A 17,414-nucleotide genomic window follows, 5' to 3' on the forward strand; every position below is an offset into this window, starting at 1 on the left:
TTCACCTGGCAGCCCGGCTTAGGGAGTCCTCCATCCCCTGCTACTATTTCCTCCCCTCACCCACCCTTCCAGCTCCACGATGGTCCCGGGGCTCCCTGTGGCCCTCTGGATAGCAGTTTTGACGGTGTTGCTGAGCAGAGGGATCCAGGGTGGGGCTCCTCCAGGTAAGACGGAGCACAGCGGCGACTCCGGAGGGTCTGGCTCAGGACCGTCCCCTCATAGACATGGGGCTTCTCCTAGCTTCTCCTACAACCTCCCTTCCCAGCTAGAAAAGCAGGCTGTTCAGTCAGTGTGTCCCATGCCCAGGCGCATAGACACAGTAAACCAGGCAGAAGTGTTGGGGGTTGACATACATGTCTTATGGACAACGGGCCCAGAGCTCTAGAATGCGTTCACAAGGCAAGGTTTATGGAGAGGTCAGAAGTCTCCGCCTCCTGGGTTTCCCCACACCCCCAACACAGCTTCGAAGGAAATTAGTCACCCGACTGACTCAGTGTTAAGAGACAGTGAATGGCTCCTGCTCCTCCAGGGTGGGGCTGGAGCCTGTGCCCTTAGACCACTAATTGAGAGAAGGCAAGGCGGGCTGAGGCTCAGCCCCAATAGTGTTCTTGTGCAGGCTGACTTCCTGAGACCCTCACTAGTCTTGGAGTGGGCTGAGAACTGTGGGAGGACAAGATGAGGGTGTGCAGACACGTGAGAACTGAGTGTAGGTGACCGGCCAGCCTGCTCACGGAAGACCCGCCTCCGGTCCCCCGGCTCTTGCGGTGCTGTGGCTGATAGGTCCAGCGTTTCTCAGGAAGCCTCTTCCGTCTCCAGATTTACTCTGAGCACTGTAGGAAGAGCTGTAAGCACTAAGCTACCACATCCTGGGATGGACCTAAAATGCAGTGCCTTCGTTTTGCCTGTTTTTCTGGAACAACTGCATTGAACCCCTGAGTCCAGACCTTGAGACCCAGGGCTTCTCCTGAGATATCAGGTGCACTTGCTGAGGAAGGCAAGAGGACCTGTCCTTGCTGGTCACAGAGGCTGTGAGACCCAACTTAGGGACCCACTCGGCTGTGGAAGCTGTGCCTTTAAGGTCCTGGCAGTCAGAGAGTGATGTCACCAAGGGAAAGGGCTTAGCAGCTGGGGAGGGAAACCCTGCACGGTTAGGTTCTATCTGCTTCATGGCTACCTTCCATTTACAAAGGTTAAGTACTGCCAAAGAAAAGTTTGAAAGCTATTTTCCTTGCTTGCTAACATGTTATATAGGAGGAATAAAAACTAATGAATTAAAATGAGAAGACCTGCATGCAGGGTGGGGCAGGCAGACAATGAGCGGCAGGTGGCTGGGGAGGGGGAATGATGGCCCCGGGCTCTGGGCTGAGTGAGAGACGCCTGCCTTGGAGGCAGGTCAGGACTTCTGAACAGAGTGTGGGTCTGGCTCTTACGGTGCCCTTAGATTTTCCCACCCTTCCCCTATCCTCTGGCCCAGCTGGGCAGGTCCTTCTGAGTCCGCCAGGATGAGCCAGTTGTTCTGGCGTTGCTATGGTGATGGGGAACACCAGAGCATCCATCCCATAGTTGTCTCTCCCTGCACCTGCTCTCCGGGTTTGTTTGCTCTTGACCTCATGGTGTTTCCCAGTGTCTGTAGCTACAGCAAACAGTGCTGATTTGTCTGGGCTCTGGGCTCCTGTCTTTGGCTTTAGCCCCCTTCATCTCTGTCACCCCTGACAAGGACAGAAAAAGTCAATTAATTAACAATCATCTCATGTCAAATGCACTGGCCGTCCACCAGTGTGTTAACCACGCAGCTCAGAAGCTGTGGGGTGGAGCAGCCTTGGCCTTAACTTCTGGTATCTTCTGTTGTTATGGTTTTTTGAGAGTCCAGGCTGGTCTCAAGCTTTCCACAATGCCCCTGCCTCAGTTTCTCCAGTGCTGGAATTGCAAGCATACTCCACCAAACCAACACACAATATGCTTTTAAATGAAGCGATACCTTATTTAGTTTAGTTTAACGTGTTTATTAGTTGCAGTGCTGGGAATGGGACTCAAGGCAAGCCTACAAGGCAGAGCTGCTCCTGGCCCCAGGCTGCTGGTTAGAAAACACGGTAATGAACGGTTTAGAGCTCCCTCTTGTGGTACAAACGCGACAGTCTGTTTAATCTTCTGATCTGGACGGATTGTGTTGGAGCCCATTGTTGGGCGCAGAAAGAAGGCCGGAATTGCTTTGAGATGGTAATTTGCAGGGGGTGGAACGTGAACAACCACACCATCTCCGCTTCCCTCGTTTGAGTAAGAACAGACAGACCCACAGAGGCTCGCACAGGGCAGACAGAATGGACCCACACTGCTGGCGGCTCCTAGGAAGAGAGGGAGGGTTCCCATGCTCCTTTCATAACAGTTACCAGGCCTCTAGGAACAAGGGGACCCATAGGGCTCTGCTCTGGTGATTTTCAGTGAGTAAGGTCCAGGGCAATATCCACCCCTCCCCACCAGACCTGGTTGCCCCAAGTTTTACGGCAATCTTCCCGTCTCTGCATCCTTAGCTCTGGGATTCCACGTGAGAGATACTATGCTGCTATTCCAGATCTTTTAAAAACTAATTTCATATTTTTTATTTACTTATGTGTGTGGGTGTTTTGCCTGCATGCTGTTGTGCACCATATGTGTGCCTGGTACCAACAAAGGTCAAAAGAGTGCATTGGACTCCCTAGAACTGGAGTTGCAGGTGGTTGTGTGCAGCTCTGTGAGAGGTGCTGGGAACTGACCCCAAGTCCTCTGTGAGAGCGTCAAGTATGTTTGTTTGTTTGTTTGTTTGTGGGAGGGGGTTTCGAGACAGGGTTTCTCTGTGGTTTGGAGCCTGTCCTGAAACTCGCTCTGTAGACCAGGCTGGCCTTGAACTCACAAAGATCTGTCTGCTTCTGCCTCCTTAGTGCTGGGATTAAAGGCATGCACCACCACCACCTAGCGCATCAAGTGTTCTTAACTGCTGATCCATCTCTCAAGCCCTAATCGGTTTCTTAAGTTATCATGCACAGAGGTGAATTTCCTCATGGCGTTTCTACACATGCAGTCCACACCTTTTAAGACCAAGCCTTGCCGCGTGCAGTCACAGAAGGTGAAATAAATAAATAGCTCCTTAGCTTTTAGACTAAAAAGTTTCATGCTATATCTTATATTTATGGGTTTATTTCTGCATTCCCAGCATGCAGGAGTAGTCAAGACATTGGCACAGACAGGAAAGCACCTTGCTATGGGGAAGAGAAGGGGAAAGGGGAGGCTCCTGGTGGAGGTGACATTTGACTGTGTCCAAGGTGGCCGGGTCAGGCAGGAGTCCCCACAGAGAGAAGGATCAGTGCCTCTCCCAGGACCCCAAACCCTCCCCTGCAGCCTCACTTCTTAGGGACTCCTGGTGGCCCCATGTGAAGTGTCACCCAACCCAGCAGCTCACAGAACTGTAACCTCAGTGCCTCAACCCTTCTCACTGGTACTGGTGTCCCCTCTACAGGGAGTCCCTTTATGCCCTGTGAACCTCACCATGAGGCAGCCAACGCCTAGGGAGCTGCTGGAAGAAGAAGGCTGTGTGTGTGTACCCACGCAGGAGAGAGTTTTTACCTGCGTGTATGTTTGTGCATCACTAGTAGTGTGCCTGGTGCCACTGGACGCCAGTGGCTTTGATCTCCTGAAACTGGAGGTCCAAATGGCTGTGAGCCACCATAGGGGTGCAGGTCCTCTGCAGGGGCAGCAGTGCTTTTAACCACCCAGCCTCCGTCCAAGCCCCAGATCATTTCTTTTTGAATGTGTGGTCATTGATAGTGTCCCATGCTCCAGTAGATGGCCCCACAGCCGTGCACGCACCGGCAGCACTAACTAAACTTAGAGGGAGAGAGAGAGTAAGACAGAAAGGGGAGGAGAGAAAGTGGGAGAGAGAAGCGAGAAGGAGGAGAGAAGAAGAGAGAAAGGGAAAGGCGGGGTCCCAGCGCCCCAGGTCTGACTTCTGATGCCCGCAGAGAACCACCTGCTGCGCGCGCTGCACGAGTGCTACGCGGAGAACAACGGGACGCAGCGCTACATCATGAGATGCATCTTTGACCGCGAGGAGTTCATGCGCTTCGACAGCACCGTGGGCGAGTTCCGCGCGCTCACCGCCATGGGGCGGCCGTGGGCCGAGTCCTGGAACAGCCAGAAGGACTACATGGAGCGACGGAGGGCCGAGGTGGACACGGTGTGCAGACACAACTACGAGCTGAACCAGGCCTTCACTGTGAAGCGCCAAGGTGAGATCCGGGTGGAGAACAAATCCAGGCGGGAGCTACAGCAGCAGCCCCGGGGGACCGACCGGGTGGGAGCAGGGGGAGCCTTGGGGGAAAGAGGCCAGAGCAAGATTATGAACAGAGGTGGGAATAGGCAATATCAAGAGCGTTGTCGCGGTCTGTAACCAGCAGGCTGTAGGGTGAAGGAAGCCGGGCCATGGACAATCACAGGGGACTGTGGGGAGATGGGCATCAAGTGCCACCTCCTAGCAGCACAGGCCGTGTGCAGCCGACTTGGTAGGGCTGCAGGGGACGGGACTCAGGCCTCAAGGACAGATGTAGGAGGGTCTGCCGGGTGAGGTCATCTAGGGAGACCAATCAGTAAAGAGAATAAAGCTGAGTCCTGGGGACAGCGGACTGGTGCTAAGGGGCAGTAGTCCCTGTGAGGAGCCCGCGAAGTGAAGCAAACAGGGGGCAGAGAAGTGTCACAGGTATACAGGATAACAGACAAGAGGGGGCCAACAGTCAGAAGTCGGCAGAAGCTGAGGGATCGGGAAATCGGAGAGAGCTGACTGGGGGTAGACACTGCGGTCGGGCGGGGTAGACACTGCGGTGTGTGTGTGGGGGGGTAGACACAGCAGTCGGGAGAGGGGGTTAGACACTGCGGTGGGGGCGGTAGACACAGCGGTCAGAGAGTCGGGGAGAAAGATCAGCTGTGCGGGACTCCGCAAGGCTGGGAGAAAAGAGCCCTGGCTCTGAGCCCCTCAACTTTTGGAGTGAAGGAGCCTGGTAAGCATCCCGAGGAAACCTGAGAAATGGGGAGCCCTCCGCAGGCACAGGGGAGAATGTGTGGGGACATGCCTTTAATACTCTCTTTAGAAATCGGGACTCCCAGTCATCGGCTAAGCCTGACTCCCAGGAATGAGTGAGAACCTGGACAGATTGGGAAAGAATCGGAACAGTGACCTGAGCTGTGGGTTGCCCTCAACTGCAGGCTGGCACCCTTTCCTTCGGTGTGCTCGGTTGCCAGGATGCAGAGAGCCCTGGGTGAATCACCCCAGAGTGTCCCCACTCGCTCTGCTCCGCACCGCCCAGATCCACACTTGGCGGCGCTGAGGTTCCAGGACGGCCGGTGCTAAGTGCTGGCAGACCCTGAGTACGGCTGTTGAGACCGGCTCACTGTGTAACCCAGGCTGGACTAGAACTCACCACCCACCAGACTCAAGAAAGTCCTAGGATTGTAACTGGGCGTGCCCCACACGGAACCGTTGTAGAAGCAGGGGGTGTCAGGGCTGCAGCTGTGTTCTCAGAGTGCTAAGTGAGCAGGGAAGAGAAAAGGTGGAGCAGTGGATAAGGAATTAACATCCTAGCAATAGTAACGACAGCATTAATTATGAGAGGAAAGACCTTTGCAGTTTAATCTTAAAATTACTCAAACTAAATAACCAAATAATCAATAAAAACAAAACAAAATGAGCAAGAGTTATGAAATTTATTTCTTTTTTTTTTAAAAAACTTTATGTGTGCCGGGCGGTGGTGGCGCACGCCTTTAATCCCAGCACTCGGGAGGCAGAGGCAGGCGGATCTCTGTGAGTTCGAGACCAGCCTGGTCTACAGAGCTAGTTCCAGGACAGGCTCCAAAGCCACAGAGAAACCCTGTCTCGAAAAACCAAAAAAAAAAAAAAAAAAAAACTTTATGTGTGCAGGTGTTTTGCTGGTGTGTCTGTCTGTCTGTCTGTGCACACTGTATCTGTATCTGTTGGTGCCCGAGGTGGCCAGAAGAGGCTATCAGATCCCTTGGAACTGGAGTTCCAGTTGTGAGTTGCCATATGGGTGCTGGGGATTGAACCTGGGTCCTCTGGGACAGTAGCCGGTGCTCTTAACTGCTGAACCATCTCCATCCCAGTCCCCCTTGAGAAAGAATCTCTGTAACTCCGACTACCCCAAAGTTATGGGTTTTTCCTCCTTTTTGCCTCGGGAATGCTTGGATTCACAGGAGTGCATCGCTGCACCCATCTGGACTAGGTGTCTAGTGTGGGTAACTGAGAAGATTCTAGAAACAATCATATAGATGCTCAGTGGCCATTCAGCATGCAGCCATAAGACATGGGAAATCTCTTGTCTTCATGAATATATTTTTTAAAGTAGAAAGTCCCTTAGGCCTGTAGATTTAGCTCTAGTGCCCCCTAGAGGCCAGTTGTGTTACTACAGGCACAAAACAGACAAGCTTGAAGTTCAGGAATTCAAATGGAGGGAAGGAGTTGAATGAAGAACTGTGGAGTTATGAAAGTGACCCAAGTGGCTCTAAAAGGGCATCTCCTTGAGTTTCTAGCAGTGTGGGCAGCCTGGCCTGAGGCCAAGAGCCAATGGACAACGGACACTGTGAGGAGCATGCCCCCATTGTCAGTCAGGAGCGAGCCCCATTGTGAGGAGTGTGCCCCCATTGTCAGGGTGTTGATGTAGATACTAGGTGTAGATACTAGAAACAGAAAGGCCTTGGGGCCAGGACTCTGCCTGTGGAAATCCCCCCGCACCAGCCTTTCTGCATGGCAGGTTACTGTTTTCTAGCCTCTAAGGGGGAAGCAACCTGGTGGCAGGCATCCAAAAGCAGCAGCTCTCTGGAGGGCTGTGAGGTCACAGGGAGTGGACAGCAGGCATGGATGCTGAGTTTGAGCATCAGGGGGAGTGGACGAGGGGAGAGACATGCAGAGACCTCCCTCTGTGCCTGACTTCCTGAGCACCCACAAAACAGAAGAGGAAGTTGGGAGTGGTTGAGAATTCTTACACAGGGAGCTCAGAGTGCTGTTTCAAAGGCTGTGAATAGTGAGGTCTTGGAGGTTATACCAACCCAAGGTCGTAAAATACATAGATTGTTTTGTGAGTCCCATGAGACTTGTCTCGTGTGTTAGATTAGGGGTGGGCTGGGAAGATGGTTCCACGGTTATGAGTGAGCTCTGCTCTAGCAGAAGGCCCAAGTGTGGTTCTCAGCACCCATACCAATGCCACAAGCACCTGTAATTTCTGGCCTCCTCAGGCACTGCATCCTCGTGCACAAACCCACACACAAGCACACCTATAAACATAATTCAATTTTTGAAATGTTTGAAAACATTTAAAATAGAAAGCCAACGAATGCTTTTGTCCTTACATTAACTTCAAGAAATTACTCAAGGGGCTGGTGAGATGGCTCAGCGGTTAAGAGCACTGACCGCTCCTCCGGAGGACCCAGGTTCAATTCCCAGCACCCACATGGCAGCTTGCAGCTGTCTGTAGCTCCAGTTCAAGAGACTCTGACATCGTTATACCAATGTGCATGAAATAAAGTTGTTGGTTTTTAAAAAAAGAAAGAAAGAAAGAAATTATTCAAGGGCTGGAGAGATGGCTCAGTGGGTCCGACAGAGGACCCAGGTTCAATTCCCAGCAACCACATGGTGGCTCAGAACCTCTGTAACTCCAGTTCCGAGGGATCCGTCACTCCTCTCACCTCCCAGGGCACCAGGCATGCACAGACATACATGCAGCAAAATGTTCATACACATAAGATAACATAAATAAATCTTTAAAAATTAATTTTAAGAAATTATTTGAATGAATCCTACATCCTTCTCACCATGACAAAAGTTGAAAAAGTGGGAGTCTCACTGGAAAAAAACAACAACAACCCTGGAACTCACTCTGTAGACCAGGCTGGTCTCGAACTCACAGAGACCCACTGCCTCTGCCTCCGGAGTGCTGGGATCAAAGGCGTGCGCCACAGAGTCACACTCTCACAAGCCACTCCTTTCCCGCTCCTAGTTCAGCCTAAGGTACACGTGTCACCCTCCAAGAAGGTCAGCCTGAAGCAGCACGGCCTGCTGGTCTGCCACACCACAGACTTCTACCCAGGCAGCATTCGAGTCCGCTGGTTCCGGAATGGCCAAGAGGAAACTGCCGGAGTCGTGGCCACCAACTTGATCCGAAACGGGGACTGGACCTTCCAGATTCTGGTCATGCTGGAGATGACCCCTCAGCGGGGAGACGTCTACACCTGCCACGTGGAGCACCCCAGCCTGCAGGGCCCCGTCACCGTAGAGTGGAGTGAGTCACCCTGGGGACCCTCCTCGATCCACATTCTGTAGAGCTGGCAGCACCCTGGCTCATGGTTCCCGATACTGCCCTAAGTGTTTGCATGTGGGGTCTTGACCGTCCCCGTACTTCCTAGAGGCCCCCAAAGTTGGTTCTGAGCTGGAGGCCTGAGAGGAGAGCCTGTCCCTGGCCTGCGGATCTGCCCTTGTCAGAAGTCTAGGGAGGCAGACATCCCCTGCCCCGCCCTCACACTGGGCCTGACTTCCTCATTCTGTCTGTAGTCTGTCCTTGTCTGAGAGGCAGCTGCCAGAATCCACACTCGTGCCCATTAGAAGACACCAGCCTAGGCTAGATCTCGGGGCCCTTCTACGTATTCTCCCCCACAGTGTGTCCCTCTTGGTGACCCTTGTTTTGGTATCCTGCTCCCTACCAGAGGGCAGTCAGGAGTGGTGTGCCTGCTGAGAGGACACAAACCCTGAATTCTCCTTTCCAGAGGTCGGGTCTGACTCTGCCCGAAACAAGACGCTGATGGGAGTGTCTGGCCTGGTGCTGGGACTCCTCTTCCTGGCGGTGGGCATCACCATGCAGTTGAAACGCAAGAAGGGTGAGAATTGTGTGGAGCCGCTGCCTCTAATGCCAGCACAGGCAGGAGGGTCGCAGGTTCAAGGCCTGCCTGGGCTACACAATGAGACTCGGTCTCAGCCCAGACACCGAAGATGTGAAATGAAGAATCCAGGCAGGTGGCTAGAATCGTAGCAAGTGGCATCCTAGCAAGTGGCTGAAGCTAGCCTAGAATCCAGGCAGATGACTGGGGCTAGCTTAGAATCCTGGCAGGTAGTTGGAGCTAGCCTAGAATCCTGGCAGGTGACTGGGCTAACCTTTCCCTGATACACCTTCCTGTCTACAGAAGAGCCAAAGGCAGAAAAATGATATTGGAGAGTTCTAGAAGCCACTGGAACTGGTTGTCCTGTAGGGAGAGAGGAAACCCCAGCCTGGGGTCTGACCACTAGGCTACAAGGTCCCCAGGTTCCCAGGCTTCTTCAGGGAACTTGCAGTGAAGGAGGTGTGGAGGGATGGGAGGCTCTCTCACCATCGGAGGGGACTTCACAGCTGAATGCCTTCCCGTTCATCCCCTCATTCAGCTCAGCTGAGATCTCCAGGATCTCCGTGAGCAGGTAAGATGCTGTGCCTGTCTCCTTGTGGTCAGAACATCTCAGGCCTGAATTCCCCTCTCAGGCTCAGCCCCTGAGGGAGTATGGGGAAGAGTGGGGCTCCCACCACTGAGGAAGGAAGCTGAGGTAAGTTGTTCTTACAAGTTTACACTCAGCCTTTTTTTTTCTTTTCTTTTCTTTGGATTTTTTGAGACAGGGTTTCTCCGTAGCTTTTTGGTTCCTGTCCTGGAACTAGCTCTTGTAGACCAGGCTGGCCTCAAACTCACAGAGATCCACCTGCCTCTGCCTCCCGAGTGCTGGGATTAAAGGCGTGCGCCACCACCGCCCAGCAACACTCAGCCTTTTTAAAGACTACTTAGTTTTATTTTGAGGGTGAAAGCTTGTATCCATGTGTGTCTGTGCACCACCTGCATGCTGGTGCCTGCTGAGGCCAGCAGAGGGCGTCAGATCCCTTAGAACTAAAGTTACAGATGGTTGTGAGCCACCATGTGGGTGCTGGGAACTGAACCTGGGTGCTCTTAACCCCTGAGCTGTCTCTCCAGGCCCCAACACTGTCTTACAAGGTCTTAATTTCTCTGTCCTGGGACTTAGAAGAGGAGAAGACAGAATCACAGTGACATGTTTTCCTCCATAGTGCTTAGAAAAAAGCTATTTCTGAGTCATAAACAGATGCACGCGCACACACACACAGATGCACAGACGCATACATGCACAGAAATTTTTCAAGGGCATGTCCTCACTGATCTCTTCCTCCGACCAGGTTCCACCTTCCATGGTGTCCACCAGCTCCCGACAGTCCACGAACTGAGCAGAGGCTGGAGAGACAGCTCAGCAGTCAAGCACTTGAATTCCAGAGGCCCCCGGTTCAGTCCCCAGCATCCACACGCAACAGCTTTCAGCTGTCTGTAACTCCAGCCCCAAAAGACATGTTCTTCTGCCATCCGTGAATACACACATGCACATATAAATACGAACAGAAATAAACCCACCAAATAAACCCACTGACAAGCTCCAAGCCATCTATCTGTGAGCCTTTGGGAACCCTTCCAGATCCAAACCCTAACTTCAAACATGGCCTCAGAATGACCCAGTAGCTGCCACTGTAATGATCTGCCCTGTCCATTTAAGAGACAAGCCATGGCCCCCTCCGTGAGGCAAGCTGATCTTCAGCTTCCAGCCTGAGTCCCTTCCTTTTTTGTCTCCCTCTCAAAGAGGCAGCTTCTGTCTCTCCCTTCTCCCCACTTCTCCCCTTCCCCTTCTCTGTCTCTTTCTCTCTGCTTTTCTCCCTTCCCTTCCATAATCCACTAAATAAATATCCAACCTCACTATCCATGTCTCTGTCTCTTGCCCACATGGCTCCCTGCCTGGGACCAGGCACCTTCAGAGACCTGTGACGTGGTCTTGTGGCATGCCCATCTGTCTGTCTCTTCTCGTGGGACCTGCTGCCCATTGTGGCCCACTGCAGCCACTTGGGGAACTGCACCATCCCTGCCTGGGACTGGCTGCTCTTGGGACCAGCTGCCCACTGCCTGCCCCCACTCAGAGACCTGCAGCGTGGTCTCATGGCCCGCTGCCCACTGCAGCCACTCGGGATCCACAGCATTTTATTTTTCCATTGCAGCCACAGTGGGCAGACTAGGTTTATAATCTTTGTCTAAGGCTGTCTGAGTGGGCTTTATGGGAATGGGTGCAAAGATGATGCCAGAGAATTGGAGAAATGAAATCACTGCAGAGTGCAGGGCAGATGGAGGTAAAGCAACTCTTCATGGCTCATCAGCCCCCAGGATCTCAATCCTCAGAGCATAACAGACCCATTAGCAAGCTGATAAAGTTACAGAGGAAGCCAGCCCCAAGTGGTCAGGTTACCAAACCCTGCCCAGTTCTGCAGACACGGAAGCCACTGAATGTCACCGAATCCCTGTTGTGGTTTGATTGTGAGATACCCACATGGGGTCGTGAGTGTAAGATGTCCCACACGGGCTCATGGGTTTGCACACTTAGTTTCCAACTGGTGGTGCTATTTAAGACCCACAGAATCTTTAGGCGATGGAGCCTTGCTGGAGGAAGTGGAGCACTGGAGAGCTGGTCTCAAGGTTTTACAGCCCAGCCCACTTCCTGTTTGCCATCACAGTGATGACCTGACTCCCTCAGAACTGTGAGGAGCTTTTTCTCAGGGTTCTGGTCACAGTGTGAGAAGAGGAATTAATAGAGACTCTAAGACAAAGAATGCATAAGATTTAAGAACTCACTTCCTGGGGCTGGAGAGATGGTGCAGTGGCTAAAAGTACTTCCTGCTCTTGCAGAGGGCTCAGTTTGAATCCCAGTGCCACATCAGGAGGATGACAACCACCTATAACTCCAGCTCCGGGAGTCCCACCCTCTGACCTCCACCCTCTGACCTCCACCCTTTGACCTCCACCATCAGCTGCATGCACTTGGTGCACATAAACTCACAGGAGCGTGCATGTGTGTGCATGTACATACACACACACACACACACACACACACACACACACACACACGAACACTCCTCCTTTGACATATCCTCTGAGGCCGAGGAGCTTTGCCTGAAACCAAGGTCCTCTCACAAGGTGAGACAAATCCCAAGACCCTTCCTCCTAAGTCTGCTGTAGCACCAGTGTCTGGGGACACTTGCCACTGTAGTCAAAACATTTTACGCAAAGATAATATTTAAGACTCCTAAGCCAGGCATATTGATGCCTACCTGTAATCCCCAACCCTTGGGAGGCAGAGGCAGGAGCATCATTTACAGGTTTGATGCCAGCCTGGGCTACGAAGTGAGATTCTGTCTTCGAAGAAAAGAGAAGCAATCCCCTGAGACTGCGGTAAACCTTCAATAAGAAGAGCCGGCCTCTGCCTGGTTTCCAAGAGGAGATGTGGACACAGCAGGACAGTGTGTCACCATGAGCCCCACACTTGCTGGAGTGTTCATGGCTTCTGAGCCCTTCAGAGACGGAAGAGGCTGGGGTCATGACCTTCACAGGAGCTGCGGGATTGTGGAACAAGACAGGCACTCTCTCACCTCCTGTGCCTCGGACAGCTCAGGCACAGGTTAACAGTGCCGACCAGCAGGGGCTGACAGAATTACCTCCGCAGAGGGGAGGGGGCCATTTCGTTTTCTCTGAGGCTAAGACCTGAATCGTTCCTGCATCTGGGCTGCTACCCGTTCTTCATTTAGGGTGTTGTCTGATGCCATTCTCCACGAGACATGAATAAACACCTCCTCACCCCAGACAGCGAACCAACAAAGAAAGCCCAAGGTGGGGCACAAATGGCTTAAGTCTTTTGGGGTTTCTGTGGAGTGTGGATGCGGGATTTCTTACAGTCAATGACAGCTACACCGTCAAGAACCCACTCCAGCGTTGGTGATGGCTCATGAAACTGGAAACCTGGGGTGCAGGGCACAGCTTGCCAGCAGCCTGATGTGCTGGAGTCTCTTCTGGCAGCTCAGTGGGTCCGAGTGCCCCCAGCGGTTCTTTCTGCTCAGATGCACTTGAAGGGAAGGTCCTGGGAAATCTGGTCAGCTTCAGGGGCTTCCTGGAGCTTTTGAGTTGTTCATGTTCTGAGCTTTTTTTGTTGTTGTTGTTTGGTTGTTTTTCTGTTTTGGTTTTGGTTTTTTGTTTTGTTTTTAGAGACATGGTCTCTCTGTGTAGCTCTGGTTGTCCTGGAACTCTCTCTGTACAGGTTGACTTGGAACTCGTGGAGATCCGCCTGCCTCTGCCTCCTGAGTGCTGGGAATAAAGGCGTGCACCACCACTGCCCAGCCACTTCCTGGCTTTTAAGGGGTCTCCCTGCAGGATTGACAGCCCCCCTTTAGACCAGTTTGAGTTTTAACACTTCCGTACAAATAGAATGTTACACAACAAAGGACCAGAGAGACAGCCCACAAGGCTACTTCCCATAAAACTGCCATTAAATAACGATAGGACGGTTATGAGCATCCAAGTCTCTGTGATGTCACCTCCCCCCAGCAAACTGGAGGCTCTCAGAAGCTCTCCAGGAAGAAGGTGGCAGTGACTTTCACAGTTCTGCTCTATCAGGCTCACAGGAACAGCGGCCACACGCCTCAAACCTGAGTCTCTACCCTACCACATAGAAATGTCTTTGGGAGGCAGCTGGAGCCTTGCTCCTCCCTCCCTTCCTTCTCTCCATTCCCACCGAGCCTGATCCATATGAAACTGCATGTACCCAGCCAAAGCAGAGAGCAGGGAAGGCCCCGGCCTTCTAGGATATACAGTGTTCCAGGCAACAACGGCCCAAGTGTGTTGTTCTTCATGGTTTTGTTGTGTTGTTTCACATTGTTTGTGGTAGGGTTCATACTGTAGCCAGACTGCCCTCTAACTTACAACATAGCTCAGGCTAACCTCAGACTAAGCAATCCTCCTGCCTCAGCTGATGTGGGATTCCCCTCTGTATACCATGATTACCATTGGTTAATAAAGAAACTGTCTTAGGCCTGCGCAAGGCAGAACTTAGGTAGGTGGGATAACTAAACTGAATGCTGGGAGAAAGAAGGCAGAGTCAAGGAGAAGCCATGAAGCCGCTGCCAGAGACAGACATGCTGAAACTTTGCTGGTAAGCCACAGCCACGTGACATTACACAGATTAATGGAGATGGGTTAGTTTGGGATATAAGAGCTAGCTAGAAATATGCTTAAGCTATTAGCCAAACAGTATTACAAATAATGTGGTTTCTGTGTGATTATTTCGAGTCTGGGCAGCCGGGAATAAGTGACCTTCTACAACACTCAGCCTCCCCAGGTTCTGGGTTTGCAGACATATACTGCCACCCCTGGTTTTTAAGATTATTTTTAACCCATAAATCAGGAATGCCCAAAGCCAAGTAGCAGCTGCCAGGGTGTAACAGGCTAGGGGACTGCCGCTTGGTAACTCCCCCCCGACTCTTTATTCCTCCTCCTCTTCTAAGCCACCAACAGGACAGTGGGCTGTGGGGCTGTGTCACCATCCTCCCCACAATTCTGTCCTATTCTGGCCTGTTCTGGTGACACCAATGTCTCCCTCTAATTTGAGGTTTCAGTTAAACTCAGAAACAGAAATCTTTCTAGATCCATTACCTCCTACAGCAGCTGGTATGGTCTGTCCCAGATAGAACCACTGTGGAGCCTCAAAACCTTGGAGCACTTGCCACTGTCTTTCTGATTCTCCTTCATCCTCTCTCTCTCTCTCTCTCTCTCTCTCTCTCTCTCTCTCTCTCACACACACACACACACACACACACACACACACACACACACACAGAAATGTCCTCTGCCCCAAGCCATCAGAGCTACTGCCAGCACCCACATGCCTACATGTCAGGACACCCCAGAATACCAGCTCAGACTCTCTGCCCTTCGGCTCCTCCCACCCTACCTGAGGGCCAGGCCCAAGGTTCCTAGAGAGAAAGGAGAGGCCACTGCAGGGAGAGGCTGTGAACCTGCCGTGCAGCTGCCACTTGGCAGAGCTGCTTAGAACTCTCCGATCGGGTTGGTTGGCAGAGTAATTTTATAGCCTGTTGTGGGTTGGCCTGGGGACCTAACTCCAAATGTAAAAGTTATTTGAGTAATGGTGTGGCATTGTTTCCATGGAGAAAAGCTGTTGGAGTTCAAAGCAAAAGTGATCTTTGGGGACACTCCCCTCTGTGCTCTATGGGTGACCTCTGCGGTTTAGTACCAGCTGCAGGGAGCCCTGGCCAAACCTCAGCTCTGGCCCAGCCCTGCTGGGAAGGAGGGTGGGTGGGGAGGATGAGCGTCTCTGGGGCCAGGGAGAGAGCCGGGGAGGGAGAGGTCTCTCTCCAGACTTAACTATAGACATGGAAAGGCACACGGGATCCCCAAAATTCCATCCACTGTGGCACTGGGTAGATGAGGTGATCACACACACACACACACACACACACACACACACACACACTTCAGTCCTCTTAGGGGCTGAGGAATAAGAAATAAATCGATGGGCAAAGAAGGAGAAAAGATTTCATGATATCATAGGCCTGCATTGCTCTGGGTTGTTTGTTTTTGAGACAGGGTGTCTATATGTAGCTCTGGGGCATGAAATTTGTGTAGACCAAGTTGGCTTTGAACTCAGTGATCTACTTGTCTCTGCCTCCCAATGCTTTTAAAGGCATGTGCCATCATGCCCCCAACTGTATCATTCTGATTATTTTGCAGTGGGGAAAGACAACTTAAGTAGTTGACAGGAGAGACAGAAAGGCAGAACTGAGGCATTCAGATGCAGGAGGGATCTCCACCTGCACTGTCATCTCCACCTGTGCTCTCTGCACCTGCACTGTCTGTGCCTGCGCTGCCTGCGCCTGCGTTGTCTGTGCCTGCAATGTCTGCACCTGCACTGTCTGCGCCTGCACTGTCTGTGCCTGCACTGGGGTCTCCACCTGTGCTCTCTGCACCTGCACTGTCTGTGCTGCGCTGTCTGCGCCTGCGTTGTCTGTGCCTGCATTGTCTGCGCCTGCAATGTCTGCACCTGCACTGTCTGTGCCTGCACTGTCTGTGCCTGCGCTGTCTGTGCCTGCGCTGTCTGCGCCTGCACTGTCTGCGCCTGCGCTGTCTGTACCTGCACTGTCTGCACCTGCACTGTCTGCGCCTGCGCTGTCTGCACCTGCACTGTCTGTGCCTGCATTGTCTGTGCCTGCGCTGTCTGTACCTGCACTGTCTGCGCCTGCGCTGTCTGCACCTGCACTGTCTGTGCCTGCATTGTCTGTGCCTGCACTGTCTGCGCCTGCACTGTCTGCGCCTGCATTGTCTGTGCCTGCACTGTCTGCACCTGCACTGTCTGTGCCTGCAATGTCTGCACCTGCACTGTCTGTGCCTGCACTGGGGTCTCCACCTGTGCTCTCTGCACCTGCACTGTCTGTGCCTGCACTGTCTGCGCCTGCACTGTCTGCACCTGCACTGTCTGTGCCTGCACTGGGGTCTCCACCTACGCTGTCTGCACCTGCATTGTCTGCACCTGCACTGTCTGCACCTGCGCTGTCTGCACCTACACTGTCTGCACCTGCACTGTCTCCATCTACACTGTCGCTGCCTGCACTGTCTCCTGCACTGGGGCCTCCACCTGCAACTGTCTCCATCTGTGTTGAGTCTGCACCTACCCTGAGTCTGCCCCTCACTAGGGTCTCCACCTGCACTGAGTCTCCACCAGCACTGGGGTGTCTACCTGCACTAAATTTTCCCCCTACGCTGAGTCTACACCTGCGGTGAACTCTATCTCCACTGAGTTTGCACCTGTACAGGGGTTGGGGGGGGGCTCCTAGCATTAAAAATGGTTGGGGTCCAAAGTTCCATGGTTTTGCCCTCCAGCAGAAACTGTCCTGGTGGTGCAGACTGGGACTCACCACAGGGAAGTATTGGCGATGGGGGTGGGGATGAGGTGAGTGTTGGGTGCAAATGGGCAACATTCAGCCACCCCATCCACAGGTCACAGATGGACTGGACAAACACATGTGGCCTCCCTCCTCAGTAAGGAGGGCATCCCAATTGGGTAAGGCCCTGGGGTAACTCTCAACCTCCAATCGACAGACAAGAGCAAGCAATGCTGTATGAGGGTGGGAAGCCCCAGGAGAGCAGGAGGCCCCTAGGGGTACCCAGCACCCTAGGATCTCCTAACCAGAGCAGACCTGAGCTACTGAGCAAGCCCAGAGAAATGCATCTTGGGAAGGAAGGAGGTCAGCAGTCCCTAGGCAGAGAAACTGTATACATACATGAAGCCCCATGGAATAAAAATGCGTGTGTGTGTGTGTGTGTGTGTGTGTGTGTGTGTGTGTGTGTGAAAACATGTACATGTAGGAGACCTGACTTCAGTTTTGGCTTTGGACAACAGAACATGGCAAGCCTGGGGAATACAGTATGTCTTGGAAAATGTGCAGAAGTTGATGACTTGGAAATGGGCAAAGTTACCCCTTGCA

The 17,414-nt window shown here is 52.6% G+C and overlaps 2 protein-coding genes across 2 annotated transcripts; both read left to right on the forward strand.

Moving 5' to 3' along the window:
- On the forward strand, positions 1-10,718 carry LOC121435301 (HLA class II histocompatibility antigen, DP beta 1 chain-like). Its single transcript, XM_041634535.1, has 6 exons — positions 1-164; positions 3,993-4,259; positions 8,031-8,312; positions 8,794-8,904; positions 9,443-9,475; positions 10,233-10,718. Exons 1-5 carry the CDS (start codon positions 80-82, stop codon positions 9,469-9,471), a joined length of 774 nt encoding a protein of 257 aa, XP_041490469.1. The 5' UTR covers positions 1-79; the 3' UTR covers positions 9,472-9,475; positions 10,233-10,718.
- A 5,108-nt stretch (positions 10,719-15,826) lies between these two features.
- On the forward strand, positions 15,827-16,606 carry LOC121435712 (keratin-associated protein 4-5-like). The gene has a single exon (XM_041635176.1). It carries the CDS (start codon positions 15,827-15,829, stop codon positions 16,604-16,606), a length of 780 nt encoding a protein of 259 aa, XP_041491110.1.
- Positions 16,607-17,414: the final 808 nt, after the last annotated feature.

Source organism: Microtus oregoni, unplaced genomic scaffold, assembly GCF_018167655.1.
Source record: "Microtus oregoni isolate MIOR12 unplaced genomic scaffold, Mior012 000046F_ref0000063, whole genome shotgun sequence".
Classification (NCBI taxonomy): Eukaryota; Metazoa; Chordata; class Mammalia; order Rodentia; family Cricetidae; genus Microtus; species Microtus oregoni.